The following is an 18,368-nucleotide window of genomic DNA, read 5'->3' as shown; positions in this document are numbered from 1 at the left end:
CAATAATGAGAGGTAATGGAACTGAATCAGAACAAACGACAGTAATGACTTTAACTGCCGCCGACTCGCTGATGGATGGAAAGTCACAGCAAATGGCTCCTCACAAGGGGAACCAATCTGCCCAAGATCTGAGCCTCCTCTAGAGTAAACTACAGGCAAACATCGCTACGTTTACGAGCGATGGAGACACCCACGTCTTGTCATTATGGCTTTTTGGGATACGCCTGCTAGGCGAACCAGGCGAGTGTTATTCATCCTCTGGGGCTTCAACTATGCACTATATTTTACCCTTTCATCTTCATCACCGAGTTATTTATCTGTAATATTTCAGCGGTTCTCTGGGCTTGACTGCCATGGTTACTGAGAACTCGGGGGGGGAGCGGTGCCACGCATTCCTGCATCATCCATCTTCGTGTCAACTGGATTTTCCCACACGAGTTTAAATGCAGTGACAGGGAGCCCGCCCTTTGTTTGTCGGCCATTTTTCATCCAGATCCCAGCAACTTCCCCGAGTTGGAATGCTGTTGGAATGCCAACATCGGCTACCTGGCAAAGGGGATTAGGGGCTTTGTCCAGCATGTGGAAAGGCTGACCATCTGACCAGGTCATAAGGAGCATAACCCCGTTTATGAATTCCCACTGGAGTTTAGCACTTGATCGCAAGCTATCTGACCACTTTCGCGAACACTTGCATTATGTAACTCTGGTGTACCAGGGGCAAGAACAAATACTATGTGGAAAATGCTTAGGAAAATTCCTAAGTTCCAAGCAAAACAGCAACAACTGTGCTTGACTGACATGCTGTCAACTTGATCTACAGAGTTTGAATGGCCCAAGCCTCAGAACAGGTGACATATCATTTGGTTAAGTTCAGTGTAACAACGTGCTTATCAGCCCTGCTGTCAGAGTAAGTCAGGGCTGAAACAGCAAGCGCTGCTGCCTCCCTGCTTCAGGTTACCATACCACGCGTGCCTTTCTGCTGACAGCGCGACCACGGCGACAGGTTCCCATCAGACCATCTCTTCACAGCCATAGCCCAAATTCCATTTCCCTTGGGAACAAATGTTACTTCCAGGTAGAGCATAATAATTCCAATCCCACGCCATTTGCTGCTGGAGCACTCCCACAGCACTGTGGCGTAGGAACAAAAATACCAACGCGTTTTTGCTTGCTTGATGCATTCATTGCTACACCAAACGCTACCTTTCAAGGTAAAACTCGGCCAAAGAAAACAACAGTTTCATTTGCACTGTTGCACAGTAAAAAGGAGTTACCATCTCCACTCCCTTTGAAAGGGCTGAGGTGGGAAGGTGGGGTGCAGTGGAGTGTGGTGTGGGGTGGGGGTGATGGTGGGTGATAACCGCCACAGTTGTGGGAACCATGAAGAACTACTTTGCATGTCAGAGCAGGAGTGTGTGGAGGATTTTCAGTTGCATTCACAGGCAGCAGCCACGACTGAGGACCTACGCTCCACACAGCAGCCAGAGGATGTTTTCTATTGAAACCTAAGCAGAGAAGGGATAGGGGCAGGGGTAGAGGTGGAGATGGGGGCCAGGGGGTGGGGCTGGGATGGGGGTGAGGCCACCCTGGAACCCCATCAGTCTGATAACGAACAGCGATACAGGGGCAGGCTGCAGGGGGAATACCGGAACACGAGCAACAAGCCAAAGCTTGCAGATGTCCCTCTCTCCTAGTGAACTCTCTCTCCAACACACACACACAAACACACACACACACACACACACAAACACACACACACACACACAGACACAGACACAGACACACACACACACACACACACACTCTCACACTCTCTCACACACACACACACACACACACACACACACACACACACACACACACACACACACACACACACACACACACACACACACACACACACACACACAGAGAGAGTGGATCTTTTCTGTCTGGCTGAGTCATGGCAGCATGGGGAGCTTGGCCCTCAAAGAACGCAGGAAGAGTTCTGTTCGTTTTGGCTCCTCGGCCACATGGATTGCTAGGGAAAGAAACCCAGTGCGTAAGGGGGATGACTTCCTGAAATGCAGCCCCAGGCGGTCTCTCCTGAGAGTGCATATCCACAGGAATTAGCTCATGAGAACTGCAACTTTAAGCAGTGTGTGGGCAGACTGCAGAGCAGACAATAGCAGCTGAAAGAGTGCACCTCAGACAAACTCTTTTAGCCAGGCCCCTGTTTGAAAAAAGCATGTCATTATCATGTTTCTACAACAGCTCTGGGAGCGTCTGATAAATGGGAGGATGGGTGTTGACACGAACACAGTAATCATGTGCATTGCATGCGTTGCGACAAACAGGCATGATAGGAATTGCGCGCTGGCATTTGTGCGCCAAAAAAACGTCACACGTCTCTCTCTTGCGGCGACCGGCTTCTCCAGTGTCAAATTAGCGCGTGTTCGCCGCGAAGAGAAAACAAGCAGACACTGTTCCAACAGAGGTTCATCATTTCATTTCATTTTCCATTCTTTCAGCTGAGCAGAGGCAGGGACCAGAGCCTCGAAGCAGCAGTTGGCTTTCGGCTCTTGTTTGCTATTTACGTGCTCCCCTCACCATGGTCACCAGCGTGCAAATTCAACAAGCTGCGAGAGAAAGAACCATTTCCCTTCTGCACAATCATTACATAACCATAGGGCAGGCAGTGGCTCACGTGGGTGTCCTGTTACCTCCATTGATTGACCACCATCTCAGACAGATAAGTCAACAGAGTGGGCCTCTGAGTTTGGGGGAGGAGAGAGGGAGAGGAGGAGGAGGAGGAGGAGGAGGTTGCTGGGAGCAGAGCAAGGAGCTTTATGGTTCTCTCTCTCTCCGTCTACCAGCGATCGTAATATTGACTGGATTAGACTTCAAAGTGCGAGCACTGCTGGAAGAGTCCTAACAATCTGAGATCAGCACTGCCACCCTGAACGAGGAGGTGGTACTGCAGACCACACAAGTCACCCTCGTTAAAGCGATTTCACATTTACAAGAAGAGACCTTCATAATTAATTCAAAGTATGCCGGTACCTATAAAAAGACAGTGTGGGCAGTGAGTGGATGCATGTCTTTTGTGGAGGGAAACTCCCAGTCAATGAATAATTGCATTGAGATATTGTCCCCTTAGGAATGCAAAAAGGCAGAATACAATTACTGAAAGGTCTTCTTTCTAAATCGAGGGCTTTCTGCAGCTTGGAATTTCCTGCATGCATTACAAACGACGCTTGACATTCATTTGTTTTTGAAAATACAGTGGAATTATTATTTTACTTTTTGCCTGTGAAGTGACTGTTCACAGACAAGAGAAAAATGGGGGAAAGAACAAAAAAGGCTTCAATAATTAAAACTATTTTCTAATGGTGGCATCTTTGGCAAGAGAGGTGGAAAGCTCAATTGGGGCCTAAGAATCCAAAATAAACCACTCCACAATGGGGTAATGCACAATGGGGAAAACAGAGAGAGGGCACAGCATCCAAACCCAATACTTATTTCATCAAAGAATCATTACAATCACTGCAAATACTCACCTAGTAACTAGCAAACACACATCAACAAAAGCTCAGAAAGAGTAGTTTGGGGAACCTCTGGCGTCGTCCAAGGAAAACACCGACTCCACTCGGGCCCTGCCACACTCCACCGCCTGCCTAGCATCACAAGCGCAGGGGGAGGACACGACATGAGCCCTTAACACCCACAAGGTCAACTCTCCCCTTCTGCCTTACCTCATTCCCCTCACTCTAATTTTTTTTGCTATTGTTTCCTTTGCTACAATCCATGCCTCCGCGCAACAGGTGCGCACGCTAGGAAGACTAAGAGCAGGACTAGGAGGGTAACTGATACCCTGGCAGACAAGTGCCAGGCGTTTTTACTGGTGAAACGCTGCACCTCTTGGATAATCCTGAATGGCGTAATCACTCCCACTGACTGGCTACCCTCTGCAAGGTGTCGAGGGGGTAATTATACTCTTCAGACAAGGTGACAGGCTGGAGGCCGACAAGCTAGAAGTGTGGACACCAGGCGTATGGAGGCGATGCCATTTTCGCCTTAACGTCCAGCTGTGATTCATTTACGCCCTGGGGCCATGTGTTGTAAGGTGCAAGTGTGTGTGTGTGTGTGTGTGTGTGTGTGTGTGTGTGTGCTGCAGGATGGGCTACTGAATGGCAGGTGAATGTCTTCCATTAACACACAACAGCTATCTGGTCAATTGTATGGAGCACGTGCCATGACATCTGGTCAGTGTTGAAGGCAATGTAACAAAGAGCGAGTGAGCAGGCAGAGATCATAATGCAGTAAAAGATCGAAATATTAAACCTTTGTGGAACAAACACAGTTTATGTTACAGGACATTAAATATTCATCATTTCAATACAGCTCCATGTAATGAAAAATCAGTGTTGCACCCAAAACCCATGGCAATGTTTTATAATAAAATTGGAACACCCAACCCATAACCATAGCTTTTGAGCAACAAAAAAGCTTTTATCAAAATATATTTTAAAATACTTTTTAATACGAATCACAGAAAGGAAAGATCTAGTGTTATTATGTGCATATGGAAAATTAATAAACAATAATTCATACCCTATCTATTGCAACGTAGTTGTATTTTTCCACAATACCGCCATCACCAATTGCAGACCTCATAAACAAAAGTGAAAGAGAATAATGACTTGAAAGACTGCAGATTCAGCTCAAAGGACATGTTTCTGCCATCTGCTTACTGAAGTGCTTTATGTTCAAAACCTGTCAACTCAATTTCCTATTCTATGTTAGACAATCAGGTTCATTGATCATACGTAGCAGTGATGGCAACTAATTCTAGTTTTACAGCTTTAAAACACATAGTTCTACAATAAATACATGAGACTGGATCTAAACTGAGACAGAAAAGAGATGTCAAATACTGAGAGGTCCAGTAGTCATCTCCATTTTCTTCAGTATGACTCATATCTTTTTTGCATCAGAGTCAGACATTACTGCTCTCTGTTTCTGGCCTCGCACAGGTTTTTCCCCAGTACACAAACATTTGAAGTCACCATTCTTTTCTAACCCTACCTTACCTCATATTGTCTGACATAAGACTTTCTAACCTGATCTGACAGCGCAAAGTGTGTCTTCCTCTGATTAAGGACTACCACCTAGTGGAAGAATACAGCATCTGTAAGATTGCCAACAATCTCCCATGAGGCACTGCACACATACATACATTTTAAAATGTCTTACATAGGAATTGCTGAAAAAAAAGCACAGGAACGCCTCCAAGGCAGAACGGTGTCCTTCAGCCTGAAAATCCTTGGTCCTCACTGGTTGACTGTCTTCTGTATAACAGCATGTATGCGGTACCACCTCTGAAATAACAGGTGTGTAACTGAGAAGATGCAACATAAACGCACTTTTTTAAAATAAAATATTTAAAAAGAAAAATCCAAATGTTTACCCCATTCGTCCACTGTAAGAGCTCTGAACATCATCCCATTTGACCTGTTCATCGAAGCACAGAAGGGAAGACAGCATTGACGTCACTTGCCTTCTTTGGGTGACGAAACATATCCACCATACTGATATACTGAAACACTGTGAATGATTTCCATATCTTTCTCCCTCCAGAGCATGCCCATCTCACCTGCCGTACCACATCGTCATCTGCATAATACCAGCTCTGTTCTCCTGGTTGTCGAATGAAGGCCGTGTAGTGCCCACACGTAGCAAATCCTGAGTGCACCACAACTGCATACAGGCTATAAAGTGAATCGTCCTGTGACAAGGGACATACATTATGACCATGATGTATTTACAATCTGCATTTTTCAAGCTAATGTGATCTGCACTTTGGTTATATATTTAATAATGAATATAATAGCTCTGGTTATTTGACCAGCTTCAGGAATCAGAAATTGAACTACTGTTCAAACGTCTGATGATGAGCACATCCTATTGATTAATGATCGATTTAGTGATGGGCTAATTCTGGAGTGTTAAATGTTCTTCTGGCTGTGTTTCAGCCGAAGATTTGCACTGCAGCCTATTTCACTCGCTGTAAATATAATATAACATGCTGTTTATGTGCTACATGGCATATGTGTTGATGTTAAGGTAGCCCTATTGTAAAAAAAAAAGAAAAAAAAAGAAAAAAGAGAGATGCTATTTTACAACCAATCACTCATTGACTTGGTAGGCTAACTGTCCGTATGTGCAAATTACCTTTTGAAAAACCTCAGAAATGTGCTCTGGCTTCAAAATGTTGGGGACGTTGAGTGTGTCAGAGAAAGTCACTTGGCGGTTCAATTTCCTGGTGAAGCCGCCGTCATGTCGGAATCGCTTTAGATGGATACATAAGATTTTGGGGAGGGAGCGGAGTTTGAACCCCTGCATGCAAGAAAAAGACACTTAGATAATGGCAGACAAGAACACTGTCTCTGCATGAGACATGGCTACTCCAACAGTTATAAAAGTTCTGTTCATACAACAGCCCACTGACCTGAGCGGAAGGTTGTTTCTTTCCACACCTCTCACAGTAGCATTCATCTTCTCCTGTGAGTTCCTGAAACGTGAAGAATGACTGCATGCAGGCCTCCTGCAGACCAGATCACAAATGACTAAATTACATACAGCCTAACACGTGTGACACATTGTCAAGGAGGCAGAAAAACACATGCGCTTAGGGTAAACTTGGCAAGAAGTCATCCTTACCAAGTTATTCTGTCCCTCTCGCAGAGCAAGGGGAAAGCTTAGCAGATAGCTGTTGATTTCATGGTCAAATGTACACACCAAACATCTAACATGTCCCTCAATGTTGACCTTGTACAGATCAAGGATTTCCTCTTTCTGCAAAAAGAAGTAACAACACACACACACACACAGAGATCTGTTTATAGATGTTTCTCTCATTTGGCAGCAATGTCAACAGATGGCCATATACAAACAGCTTTCTTTGGAAAAGTGAACAATGGAAAAATTCTGCTATGACCCTACCAGTTGTGTGCTAGTCATCTGTTGCTGAAGGAGGTTGAGGATTGACAAAAAGACTTCATGGGCATCATGCTGCACAGTTCCTGAGAAACACATTTGCATGGATTTACATATACTTCCTTTTGTGGGAAAACTGTGGGCATGGCAACCGAAACAAGGAAGTGTTAGAGGCTAACAACTGGCACAGCATCAACACTGAGGGCATACATCAAACAATTGATCGACACATCATACACATGAACCCATCGAAACACTGATGGCAACTTGAAAAAACCATCGGGACCAGTTCAAGCCAACTTCCTGCTGGACTGAACTCTAAACAAATTCAACAAACAATACCCATATCTGTGTCGTTTCTACCTGTCTATCAATTAATGACCTTGACTTCAGTTATAACCAGTGATGCCTTGATAACATGACATGACCACTGATTTGCATGTCTGGGCACATACTGTGGATTGAATTGCGATGCAGGCAGTCCAGGAACTCGCGGTGAGGATCTGGTTGAGGGCTTTCTCCCCCCATAGTATGTAGAGCCTTCCTCAGCTGCAGGAGGACGTTGTTTCTTTCCTCACAATGACCGCTCGGCTTCCACCTGAAATTATAGAAGTTCCATAAATGAAAATGAATATTTAGGCAGGTTCTTGTTATATTATTATAATCCTGATCTCTCTCTCACAGTCAAATAAATGATTTGGCTTCAACAATGCATAACAACATTGAACATCAAACATTTGAAGCAATGCTATTCTTTGTCTTGGTAAAAATGTGTAGAAAGCACACCTGTCAAGAATCTCCAGTAGTCCCTCTGTGGTAAACATGGACTGCAGCAGAGCATTTACACAGCAGGATAGGCCAGAATTCCACAGACCTCTTATGATTGGGGCTGATAACAAAATAAACAGTATCTATTTCAGTAAACCCATGTAACAGTTGTTTGCTACTTGTTTTTTTTAATGGATTTACTCGATCAGATTAAATATCTTAGACCTACCGTAGTCCCGACGATTCATTAGAACACGTGTCAGTGTCCGTTCTGACATTTTGGCTACGATGTTCTGTATTCTAATATATTATGTTATTCAAAACTGAGCTAGGCTATCGATGATTTCACGCATCTTGGCAAGGGCGTACCTAGAGAAAATAACGACGAGAGGTTATAGCTACATTTCTGAATGAACAAAATCTGCAGGAATAAATGATGGTCCACCTTATAGAACACGCTTACCTGAACTCCTGAAAAGTCCTGAAAAGAAATGTTTGAATTGTTCTAGTGATTAGACAGGTAAGCTACTGTTTACTTGCTGCGCATCAACAGTGACTACAACTTTCACTTTCAGTTCTGTTTCAGTCCTGGCGTCCTCTACCGGTGAAACGAAACCTAGAAGCATGTGATCCACGTGGGCGATTTTTTTCTAATGTCTTTTACATAATTTCAGCTGCCCGTCCATTTGAATATGTTACATAATGAGCTTAATAATTAATTTAACAAACATTTGTAAACCACCTGCAATTGCACGGTTCCACTGTGGTGAAACTAGGCCTACTTTAAGACAGTTGCTGGCTAGTGATCACCAAAATTGTGCAACCATTGTCACACCCGTTGAACGTGTTCAATGGTTTTAAAGTTCAGAATACAGAAGTCATTTATGGCAAAGGTCGTGTATAAAGTAGGCAACATGTAGACTGCTCTTCTTTTTTTATCACATTGTTCTCTGTGTTGGGACTTGAAAGTCCTATTACTAGGTATTTACATTCAGGGAGTCAAGAAACATCAATCTACTGCATTTAACGAAGAAACCATTCACTTACTTTAAGTAACAGTTTACTTTTGTTTTAGACAATTGATGCTTTATTGAACTATGTAAGAAGGAAAACATATGTCAACACACTTTCCATTTATAGTAAAAATATACACTTTCATAATTAATGCTTTATCTATATAAAATGTCCTCTAACATTAAGGAGAGCAATTATCAAGTTTTGTTGTGTATCAGTCCCACAATGTCATTTCTTATGAATATTGGTGCTTTTACAAGACATACATATTATGAACACAAGGCATTCTTCAATTACCAAAAACGGATGTAACTTTGCAGACACTGTTTTAGAGTATGTAATCCCACATTTAGGGAAGTGATAAAACAATAAAATCAATGACCACATTGATTGCTTGGTTGAAAAAAAAACAAAAAAAAACAATCAGCTTCAAGTGATTGAAATTAAAATGTTGGACATTACGGAGTGATCCATGTCATACGAAATTATTATTATAGGCCTTTATGATCAATCCAATGTTACTTTTATGTGTGACCATCATTCCTGCTAGCATGGTTAACAACATTATCATCTCATGAGACATCCAGTGTAAAAGTGATGGAAGATTAGTGGTGTGGAAGTATGTTTTTACATAGACATTGGCCTCTTCATTATTTTGTTTCATGAGAAATACCTTTTCCCCCCAATTTTCTTTCTCTGTATTTTTTGTATCCTTGCTCTTTGTCTGGGCATGCTGTATGGTAATTAAAAGGTACAGTCAGCTAAAGGTTGTTGATATTTGAGCTCAACAGCCAATTCAATTACACCCCTCCCTTCTGTGCTCCTGAAGCTCTGTGGATTGGCTGGGGTTGTTTATGGCTTGGTTCGAGCCATTATGATTGTTTCCTATTTACAGAGCCAGGACTGTGTATTAACAACAGGTTTTTTTTTTGGGCGCAAAAACACTGACGGACAGCTAGAGAAACACAAGGAGCAACGTTCCGATTTTGACAAAAAGTGTACGGGATAAGAATTGCCGACTGTACCTTCAATCAAAGTCAATGCCATAATAAATATCTATTTTTGGAAATCCGACCAAGGTTGCCTCATCTTTAAGAAAAGCCATTTATTTGTCCATCAATATTTACATTCATTATCCTCAAAACATTTGACATATAACACAACCTGAGCACCCAACACTTACATTCTTTCTTTGGTCAAAGAGGGCAAGAAGAGCTTCACCTCCAGAGGTCCTGTTCCAGTCCACTGCTCAGATCACTTCATCTAAAACAACAGTTCCCTCAGGTCACTTCCAACGATGTACAACACATTGCTCTTGTTTTTCCAAAAGTCTCTCAAGTGCATCATCTTTAAGTCACATGACATGGATGGGCCTCACACCGCAGCGCTGGCTCTATAGTACGGCCCAAACATGGCGTACCACATCTGCTTCAGCAGTCGCAGCAGTTTGAGGACCCAGGGGAAAGATGACGGAAGAGCTGAGAAGATAAACATATCAAAACAGAACACAGATGGTTGATTGCACCTGTGTAGAGGTATAACTTTGTATAACGGTGTAGCAAACACAGGCTACCGCAGTGGGTTGCAATACCAATTAATGAAGCATTACTGCATTGCTGTAAATCATTGGTGTAACAAAACTTCGGCTGATTTAAGTATTAAATAACTTCAACCAGAAGCTCAGGTTCAGTTATAATAAAACAGCAAGACTCACTTACCAGGGTCCATTCTGACAAGTAGTAAATAAAGCAGGAAGGCCGTCAGCAAAAACCGTCTGAGAGGTACAAATTTCCAACTGGACCTGACCACTGAGATGCCCCTTTGTAGCAACCTTAACATTCCATGCAGCCTCTGGACTACAGAACCTGACACTTAAACACACACACACACACACACACACACACACACACACACACACACAGACACACACACACACACACACACACACACACACACACACACACACACACACACACACACACACACACACACACAAACAAACAATTACAAATGATGGCCTAATTCATGTATTATTTAATCACTCTCAGTCAAATATTGTCATACACATAGTATATATAAACACCATTCTGCAGAGATCCACAGCATGCAACTGAATCCCTAACTTAATATTACTATTATGGAAAAGGTTATGTGCACAGAATCTGAGGGCTTTTCATTCATTCTATGGATATGTTATTGAGCCCTTCCAAATATTACATCACTGCTCTATTCAATAGAGTCCTAAATGGATGTAAATCACACACCTTGAGACGTGATAAGATTTGTAGTCATCTGTGGAGTGGCCCCTGGACCTGGGCTTGGTGTCTGTCTCTCCTGAGGACTTTTTTGGCTATCTATTAAGTCTAGCGCCACCTGCCTCTGGTCTGCTGTAAATGCAGCGCTGCCCACCTCACCAGCCACCAGCTGCTGTGCCTCTGTTGTCAGACCCAGTGGGATTAACACATGCAGGAGGTACAACTCTGCAACAGTCCCATAGCCAGACAGGTTTGTATTGTCGGGACAGTGAAGCCACATATGGCCCTCTTCCTGCATTGTAGCATGCTCACCCACTTTAGAGTAGAGAAGAATGCTGTGAACACAGTAGAAACTTCGTAAGGGGAAATGACAAGGTGAAAAGCAATTTGTTCATGCAAGAAAAACAATGACTTCAATGTTAAGTGTTAAAAACAACAAATTACCACATCTGCATTATTTTGGGTGGCATTTTATCTGCGCTGCCGAAGTGCTGTAGGACCCAACCAAGAACCCCACGCCACTGGTTGTGTTCAGCCAACGCTTGAATGCCCACTGTACACAAAGACGCCTTTAGCTCCCCATACCTGCACAATTAAGAAAAAAATACATGCAAAACATGCATATTCAGTTTAACATATGCTCAGAGCAAAGATTTGACCTCCGTTAAGCAACTATCCATAGGCTATCAACTATCCACATAACAATAGCCTATTTATTACTACATGATCCTCAGATTGCTTGCTCTGGCTGTTACCCACCTGCTATCCTCCTCTTCTGCAACATTGTCCAAGTTCTCAAACCCTCTCTGGCATGTGTCAAAGGCACTCTGGAAATCTTTATGTACCATCAGGTATTCGACAGCTAAGTCCAGCTGGCCAAAAATGTTCAATAGTCCCGAGCTGATCGGAGTACTGCTTATTTGGAAAGAACTCATACTGTGGCAGGGACCTATTGAGGTCATCGAACTGTTCATGGCGTAAACAAATCCTCTGCGCATAGATGAAGTGCCAATTGAGGCACCGTGCCTTTAAAACACACTTTACCTATATAGGTACAGGATACGTTTACATAAGTGATTCAACTTCACTTAAGCCTAAAAGAAACACACTTGGCTAACGATAGCTCATTTGTTTAGCTCTCCTTCCCTCCACTAAAAGTGTTGTACTGCCATCTAGTGGTTTGGAGTTGATCTAAACTGCTTCAAGACCTTTCTGTAAAAATAACTGTGAAATGACTAGAAGAAAAGTCAGTCAACAGTGAACTAAACGTGACCTCATCCTGCATTTTCACTTCACTCTTTGTTTCCCATAGACATCTTAGACTATGGAAATGGACTATTATACAAACCTAAAATGTTTTTGAAGCAGCCCAATGAGCTGACTGAAGCAGATGTCTAAGAGTCTGTATTTACCTGTGAAGTGTCTGCTACATCAGTGACAACCCAGAACATGTCATACAACACAACACTGAAAGTAATATTTTAATCTCCAATCCCCAATGGACATATCCAAAACAATGATTTTAGATCTCATAAAAAAAACACGTTTTTATTAAAAAAATTCAGGCTTTCTTACCGAAATATAATATTTTCAATATTATTGAAAAGTATAATCAACCACCATCATTGAAAGAGAATTTAAGATTTTGGCCAAATTTAAAAGGGCTTTGCTTTGGATTACAGTAGTGTTCTCTATTGCAGTTTTTACAGTGTGAAATAGTGAACACATCTGTGGCAATTAATAGAACATTGGACCCTGAATCAGTGGACCTGTTCTCTCCCATTGACTCTGGAATGTTAACAAGCAGGTCCATCATCTGAAGATCAGATATTTAGTCAGACGGGCCGTGACCCTTGAGGAAGAAAGGAGACTATATTCCGGATTGTTTGGCAGTTTGTCGTTAGGCTCCCGCTGTTTGACCTTAGTCTGATGTTTGCTAAAGCTCTTCCACTGCTGTGTGTAAGAGGACGTATTGTTCAGTGAACCTTATTAACAAGCTGTGGGTTTGCTATTCAATATTACATTAAATTAAACCAATGTATTGGACTAAATTGTGCATTTTGTTTCCTATTCTTGAAGGAGAACGTTTGTTGTTGTTGCAGTGGAGCTCTCTTCCTGTAGTCTTGTTGACTTACTCCCCAGCCATGTCTGCAGCTGGTTCCACAAAGACATGCATAGACATGTGTACCCCCCCCCCCCCCCCCCCCCACACACACACACACACATACACACACACACACACACACACTCACACACACACACACACACACACACACACACACACACACACACACACACACACACACACACACACACACACACACAGACTCCAACACTCACAAAACCTCACAAGCTCGCACACAGCTCACACTGAACTCAATGGAGGCAGAAGGCTGTTATGTCTCTGAACTGCGTTAATTACTTGTGTGGACAAAGCCTGGGAAGACTGCTTGCTTTGTTCATCTGTTCATGCAGGATGGGTGAGTTACCTTGGTTACTGTGCTGATCGGCCAGTGCTTGCACAGTGTGTGTGTGTGCGTGTGTGTGTGTGTGTGTGTGTGTGTGTGGGGGGGGGGGGTACTTCAAGGGGGTGCAGCATAGAGGGCCACGTGGGGGAGAGGGGGAGTACTTCACTTCTTCCTCGCCATAACTAGTTTTTCCTCTCATACGTCTTGTTGCATCCCAGTTGAATTGGTGAGTGAATAATGCCACATTTTTGTTCAATACTGCAAAGAATCTTTGGTGTTGTACCCCATTGAACATGGGTGTGTGACCGCCTTAACTTTTAATATCTGAAAGAGAGCATGTGTTCTGTTTCTCATGTTTGTTTACATAGTCAGGAAAAAGAGCATCAGCTGATTGTTTATCGGAATTCTACACGCTACAGCTAGTTAACTTGAAAAAAAGAAATTTCCATGCAGATTATGTATATTTTCCTGAATACCTGCATTTGCATACATGTGTGTTGTGCCTGCACAAATGTGTGTGCATACGCATGCACTGTCTTTATACGTGTATGTGTTCATATGTGTGTGACTACATGACAACCTCAATTTCTGTCCGTGCGTGATGTGTCTGTACCCACATTTCTGTGCATGTGTATACATATGTTTACACTGGGCTCCAGCCTGGATCAGATCCCTGCCATCGGGTAATGGAGGGAGCCAAAGCTGAGTGTGTGGCAGGTGATGGGAAGGAGAAGCCTGATGGAACAGAGGTGGTTCACCTGAGGAGAACGATCGGCCTTCTGCCAGCCATCTCCTTCATCTTTGGCACTGTGGTGGGCAGTGGCATCTTCATTGCGCCCAAAGGGGTTTTAATGAACAGTGGCAGTGTGGGGGTCTCCCTTTTGGTATGGGCACTGTGTGGAGTTCTTTCAACATTTGGTGAGTGAGACATTGGCTATGCGTGGTTATTTGGACCGATAATTATGTGCTAGTTGATTCACATGCTAGCCAATTGCATGCTTGCAATTGCATTTGTCTGCGCTGAACAGTGTCAGTATACTGTGACAAGCTGATATTGGCTCTTATAAGGTAATTACCACTTGTGTGTACAAAGACAGATGTGAAAGAATGTAAACTTAGAACATGTGAGCAACTTTTGTAAATCCTTTGGGATTTGAATGTGTGACCCAGCACACTTAAGCGGTGGCTGAAACAGCAAACACATAAAAATGCAGTCAGGGTCCAAGTGCAGAAGCCAACAAGCTGTTTCCCAGGGTCCCGGGCCAAAGGTTCCTTCGCTTCCCTCCAGAGAGACCACTGTTGTAAAAAATAAAGAGATCAAAGGGAGAGTGTGCTGTCAGGCAGGGAAGCTCCTCTCCTCCTTGCAATGAAATCATGTCTTTCTCTAAAACCACTCATATTTACAGGGACTGACAAAATATGCATTGGTTTTTAATGGCTGTGTTTATGTGGCTAATGGCAGATACCTTTCATTTTGGTTTGGTAAAGCAGAAGGAATATTTAACATTGGGCATTGTAAGAACCTCCACAAGCTGCAAAGGGCTATTGCAACCAGACCCCTTAGTGAAAATAAAGTTCTGAAATGTAATGATATCGTGTTTGTAACCTTGTGATAATATTTTGTGCATTGCAACAAATCATATTTTTTCTTGAACTTTGTGGCGAGTCAGGGGCCCTTTGTTATGCTGAGCTCGGTACAACCTTCAAGAAGTCTGGAGGGCATTATACCTACTTACTGGAGACCCTCGGGCCTCTGCCTGCCTTCCTTAGACTCTGGGCAGAATTCATTTTCATCAGGTCAGTTGACAAGAGGAGCTTTGTGGTTATGTTTTTGAGGTGTGTGTCTGTGTGTGTGTGTGTGTGTGTGAGAGAGAGAGAGAGAGAGAGAGAGAGAGAGAGAGAGAGAGGAGGGAGAGTGAAAGTGAGAGAATATTCTGTCGAATCTGGAGGAAATATGATAAACATGCCTCTTATCCACATGGTGTCATCCAGGCCAGCTGTCGCATCTTATGTTTCACTGGCGTTTGGTCGTTATGTGGTGGAGCCCATCTTTGCCCCATGCACAGCACCAACAGTACTGGTTGCGCTGGTTAGCATCCTGGGAGTCAGTGAGTTCCACTTAATTTTTTGCCTTCCTTTTCTTTCCACTTGGATGAGTGACAGCTTCTTGAGCGATAGTTGAACGATAGCCTGACTCTCCCTCCCTTGTCTCTCTAGCCTTCGTGGTAGCGGTGAACTGCTGGAGTGTGACTCTGGCTTCTCGAACACAGGTCACACTGACCATCATCAAGACGTTCGCGCTGATACTCATCATCATTCCAGGGATCAGAGCACTTGCACAAGGTGGGCAAAGACAACAACAGTGAGATGAATTAAAGGTGCGGTCCACGATTTTGGTGAAAGGCTGTTGATATTTCAGCTGAACTGCCAATCACATTACATCCCTCTCTTCTGTTTTCCTGAAGCAATGTGTTGATTGGGTGGAACTGTTTATTGCTCGTTCCAAGCCACTATGGTTGTTTCCCATTCATAGAGAGAGGACTGTGTACGAACACTGGAGTTTTTTTGGACGAACACACAGACCAGATAGCTAGAGGACCACGAGGAGCAATGCGCTGAATTTGACAAAAATGATATTGTATTAGAATTGCGGACTGTGTCTTTAGCGCAGAATCTCCATCATGTTTACAGTTGCGTGTGGTTTCCTTCCTAGGACAGACAGAGCACTTCCAGGGCGCATTTGATTCGGACACTCTTGACCTAACCAAACTGCCTCTGGCATTTTACTCAGGGTTATATGCTTATGGTGGATGGTATGTATGACAGTCACGTTTACTTAATCATGTCATGAAATGCTTTTAACTCTTGTAATTCCCTTTTCATTGTTTTGTTTCTCACAGGTTTTACTTAAACTATGTCACAGAAGAAGTGATAAACCCAAACAGGTGAAAAAAAAAGCATTTTACAAAAACAATCTATATCAAAGTTGAGAGTTAATCCTACTCTTGTTTCTTGTTGACAGAAACATCCCATTGGCAATCATCCTGTCAATGGTGACAGTGACGGTGTGTTACGTGCTGGTCAACGTTGCTTACTATACAGTGATGTCTGCAGACGATTTGCTCATGTCTGATGCTGTGGCTTTGGTTAGTGGAAAGAGTATCGAATTGACATACGTGAGATCATCCATGAGATTGGAGTTTGTGTGTGGTTACTGACGAATACATCCACACTGTTTCCTCACTGCAGACTTTTGCCAACCGTGCCCTCAAGGGCCTGTCCTCGTTGATACCTATCCTGGTGTCGGCCTCCTGCCTTGGGGCTCTAAATGGTGGATTCTTTGGAGTGCCAAGGTGGTACCACCATGTGCAACTAACATTCTCAATTCACATGTAAAGAGGATTTGAGCTATATGACACAAATGTGCTTAAAAAAACCTCAATTTGGCTTCTTCGCCTGTTTATATGCAACAGGATGCTGTTTGTGGGGGCAAGGGAGGGCCACTGGCCAGCTCTCTTCTCCATGATCCACATCCGCAGACAGACGCCACTACCAGCTGTGCTGCTCCTGGTTAGCCGCTCTATCCCACTATCTGTGCTCTTTTCTCACTGATCCCTACAGGATATCCCAGTGTATGTTTTTTGTTATGCAAGTTTTTTCTTTTTTTGTCATGTAAGATCCCAGTGTATGTTGCATTTTTTACCGTTTGCAGTATCCAATGGTGGTGGTCATGTTGGGAAGAGGGGACATCTACCAGCTTATCAATTTTGCCTCCTTCTCCCGCTGGCTCTTTATTGCCATGGCAACCCTTGGGATGCTCATTCATCGATACCGTTTCCCCGAGTATCCAAGGCCCTTCAAGGTAGCTACGAGTGCTATCCCTCTGAACTGTTTTTTTTTTTTGTCAATGCCTTATGCCAGTACATATCTATTCCCCCAATTTAGTAGTGACTATAGAAACACACATGTATAACAGGTTTTTCTGTTTTTGTTTGGAAAAGGTGCCTTGGGTTATCGCAGTTATTTTTACTGTGGTGTGCTTCTTCATCGTGGGCCTGTCTCTGTACTCTGACCCCTGGAACACTGGGGGAAGCTGCGCCCTCACCCTGTCTGGAGTGCCTGTGTATTACCTGACTGTGAAGCGCCAGCACCTTCCACATCGCTTGAGGCGTGCTTTCAGTGAGTCCTCTTCCTGCCCACCGCCTTGCTTACTTAGCCAAGTGGTCATTTAGTGATTGGGATTTCTAGGAGTGTCTGTGAAAGAGATATCCGTTATTCTTACTGTGGTGTTGGTTGCCTCACAGACTACATCAGTAGGCAGCTCCAAATCCTCTTGGAGGTGGCGCAGCAGGAGGTCCCAACTTACTGAGGGCGTTTGCTGGTTCTGGATGTGGGAGTCAGTCAGTGAAGACCAATGGAGCATCAGATATCAAAGATCACGTCTCACCTGAAAGTGTCCAGCTTGTGCTCATGGCTGAGGCCAATGCCAATATAGTTACACATCATAGAGCACCACCCTAGTTTTCATTTTAGAAAATGCAACAAAATTCTTTTTATTAAAAAAAAGAGGAAAAAGAATGCTGCCTAATTAAAGTGTCCCTTTATTTACATCATATAAGCTTACACTGGTTTAACAAAATTAACTTGCTTTACTAAATTATGAATGAGACGTTTTTGTCTTGCCAGTTTTCATACACACCTTTTGGTTTGAGAGTATAACAACTTCATTTCAAAGAATAGGGAGATAAAAAATTTAGAAAACTAAAGCCTTTGGGAAAAGGGAAGTGCTAGTATTCAAAAACCATTTAAACAAAAAATTGTTATGCATGCAGTGCTACTGTAAGACAAAGTAGAACATGACTGTTCCATAAAGATAACATTCCAT

At 43.2% G+C, this 18,368-nt stretch overlaps 3 protein-coding genes across 6 annotated transcripts; 1 reads left to right on the top strand and 2 right to left on the bottom strand.

The window, feature by feature from the left end:
• Positions 1-4,324: 4,324 nt before the first annotated feature.
• usp18 (ubiquitin specific peptidase 18) lies at positions 4,325-8,340 on the bottom strand. Its single transcript, XM_012823516.3, has 11 exons — positions 8,210-8,340; positions 7,976-8,115; positions 7,765-7,867; positions 7,434-7,576; positions 6,985-7,064; positions 6,703-6,837; positions 6,491-6,586; positions 6,214-6,378; positions 5,636-5,767; positions 5,450-5,493; positions 4,325-5,360 (listed from the first exon to the last, which is right to left on the bottom strand). The coding sequence occupies exons 2-11, from the start codon at positions 8,022-8,024 to the stop codon at positions 5,291-5,293; spliced, it is 1,017 nt and encodes a 338-aa protein (XP_012678970.2). The 5' UTR covers positions 8,025-8,115; positions 8,210-8,340; the 3' UTR covers positions 4,325-5,290.
• Positions 8,341-8,810: 470 nt separating this feature from the next.
• Positions 8,811-12,163, bottom strand: pex26 (peroxisomal biogenesis factor 26). Of its 2 annotated transcripts, none has more exons than XM_012823512.3 (5): positions 11,775-12,163; positions 11,460-11,600; positions 11,025-11,350; positions 10,479-10,631; positions 8,811-10,238 (listed from the first exon to the last, which is right to left on the bottom strand). In XM_012823512.3, exons 1-5 carry the CDS (start codon positions 12,011-12,013, stop codon positions 10,135-10,137), a joined length of 963 nt encoding a protein of 320 aa, XP_012678966.2. In that variant the 5' UTR covers positions 12,014-12,163; the 3' UTR covers positions 8,811-10,134. The 2 variants fall into 2 exon arrangements, with proteins under 2 accessions (XP_012678966.2, XP_031438850.1); XM_031582990.2 differs by having other exon boundaries at positions 10,479-10,625.
• Positions 12,164-13,393: 1,230 nt separating this feature from the next.
• Positions 13,394-18,061, top strand: si:ch73-352p4.8 (cystine/glutamate transporter). 3 transcript variants are annotated; one of them, XM_031583317.2, is made up of 13 exons: positions 13,394-13,495; positions 14,143-14,401; positions 15,154-15,280; positions 15,476-15,591; positions 15,701-15,826; positions 16,197-16,296; positions 16,384-16,428; positions 16,506-16,629; positions 16,733-16,836; positions 16,957-17,053; positions 17,196-17,345; positions 17,485-17,662; positions 17,788-18,061. In XM_031583317.2, exons 2-13 carry the CDS (start codon positions 14,170-14,172, stop codon positions 17,850-17,852), a joined length of 1,464 nt encoding a protein of 487 aa, XP_031439177.1. In that variant the 5' UTR covers positions 13,394-13,495; positions 14,143-14,169; the 3' UTR covers positions 17,853-18,061. The 3 variants fall into 3 exon arrangements, with proteins under 3 accessions (XP_031439177.1, XP_031439176.1, XP_012678924.2); XM_031583316.1 differs by lacking the exon at positions 13,394-13,495 and adding an exon at positions 13,626-13,709; XM_012823470.2 differs by lacking the exon at positions 13,394-13,495 and adding an exon at positions 13,663-13,709 and having other exon boundaries at positions 14,153-14,401.
• Positions 18,062-18,368: the final 307 nt, after the last annotated feature.

The sequence above is a fragment of the Clupea harengus genome, chromosome 16 (genome assembly GCF_900700415.2).
Source record: "Clupea harengus chromosome 16, Ch_v2.0.2, whole genome shotgun sequence".
NCBI classification, from domain to species: Eukaryota; Metazoa; Chordata; class Actinopteri; order Clupeiformes; family Clupeidae; genus Clupea; species Clupea harengus.
The sequence above is the reverse complement of the archived record's forward strand: the minus strand, read 5'-3'. Positions and strand labels throughout refer to the sequence as shown.